At 42.2% G+C, this 1,563-nt stretch overlaps 1 protein-coding gene across 1 annotated transcript in view; it reads right to left on the bottom strand.

Annotated features, from left to right (window-relative positions):
* Positions 1-17: 17 nt before the first annotated feature.
* Positions 18-1,563, bottom strand: part of DDX58 (DEAD (Asp-Glu-Ala-Asp) box polypeptide 58) — a 47,882-nt gene continuing 46,336 nt past the window's right edge. The window contains exon 17 of the mRNA XM_012655982.1: positions 18-673. Coding sequence (XP_012511436.1) covers positions 371-673 — 303 coding nt within the window. The 3' untranslated portion in view covers positions 18-370. The remainder of the gene's footprint in view (positions 674-1,563) is intronic.

Genomic DNA, 1,563 nt, shown 5'->3' with positions numbered 1-1,563 from the left:
GGATCAGCAAAGAAAAACCAATAAAAGAGGCTAGACTAGAACTAGAAGAAACAGAAGCCAAGGGAGAGTTGCAAGAAAGAAGTGCCAATGGGACCAAAAGTGCAGAGGTCAAACAGAAGGACCAAGAAGTTCCCAATGCATTTGGCAACCAGAGTTACTGGTAACCTCGAAAAGAAAAATTACAGTAGATGGTTAAGGGCAAAAGCCAAACTGTTGAAAATAAACAGAAGGTAAAGGGATAAATATTCAATTCAGTACAAGCCTTAGGTAAAATAACTTCACAGCGGTATAAGCGATCCATGATTATACCCACTGGGTAGTTGCTTCTTCACTCAAATTGACCTACTACCTGTAGCTGAAGATTGAGGCCCTAAAGTCGTCTGGGCATTTCTGCAGCATCAAACGGTATCTTCTCAAAATGAAAGTCCTTCCACTTTGAGTACAGTCTCTGAGCTCCAGTCGCCACATCCTCCACCACAAAACTTTCAATTTTTATAACTGGAATCTCAAATGTCCTGTACTTCACGTGGATTCCCCAGTCATGGCTGCAGTCCTGTCTGGCACAGAATATCTTGGCTCTCTTCTCAAAACCACAAAATTTCTTTGGTTTGGGGTGTGGTTTACTGACAAAGCATTTCTTAAAAGCATCTCCAACCACGGTGTAATGGGAGTCCTACAGATAAAAGGATCAAATAACATACAAAAGAAAGCATTAGAACCAGTATGTCATTGTGATTTTCAAAACTCCACAATAATCAGATAAAGAGCAGGTGGGTCTCATTTATTTTACACTTTTGGAAAGAAGTACAGATGGCTTCACCAGAAGGGCAGACTAGGAGCCACGCACCTGACTCCCTTGTACAGGTGGGGTGGAGGTACAAGTAAGGACCCTGGTATTAATACCTCATGTAGAGGAGGATTAAGAATGTTCCAGGTAACCTAGCTTCTGAAGGTAGATACTCCATTCATTGAAGATCTGTGAAGCCCAACTTCACCACTGGCCCTGACAGGCATAATCCAAAGGATGTGGGGCAGAACAAAGGTCGATGTGCATCTGAATAGGGTCAGGGGCTGAAGTGTCCACAGGCCCCACCTACAGTCAACTTTACAGTAAACCACACGGAAACAAATGCACATTCAACATACTGGTCCCTCAGGAAAACATACGGCCTAAAGGGCCATTTTCATTAGAATAATCACCCAAATTGAAGCCAGTAGGAACTTTTTACAGCTAAAGAAGACTTGGAAAGGTAAGGGAACTTAGCAGTAGGACTCCTCATAAGCTTCTTGCCTAAACAGATGGACTGATCAGAGATTTCAGCTTTCAAAAAGATGGGACAGGACCCGAAAGTAATAATTTACCACGTGAGCCAGCCCAGCCCCTGCACCAGCAGGAGGAGAGTTACACCCGACACTCACCTCTGGAGATTTTTCTAACCCTTTCTCTAAGTGTTTTAAGAAAAAAATATACAGAAGGCTAACTTGCAGATGTCATGTTTCCCAAATAAGATATTTTGTTTTCGTTATAATAGTGATCTATATCCCAAAAGAAAAGTTTGGAAA

Source organism: Propithecus coquereli, unplaced genomic scaffold, assembly GCF_000956105.1.
Source record: "Propithecus coquereli isolate 6110/MARCELLA unplaced genomic scaffold, Pcoq_1.0 Scaffold114, whole genome shotgun sequence".
Classification (NCBI taxonomy): domain Eukaryota; kingdom Metazoa; phylum Chordata; class Mammalia; order Primates; family Indriidae; genus Propithecus; species Propithecus coquereli.
The sequence above is the reverse complement of the archived record's forward strand: the minus strand, read 5'-3'. Positions and strand labels throughout refer to the sequence as shown.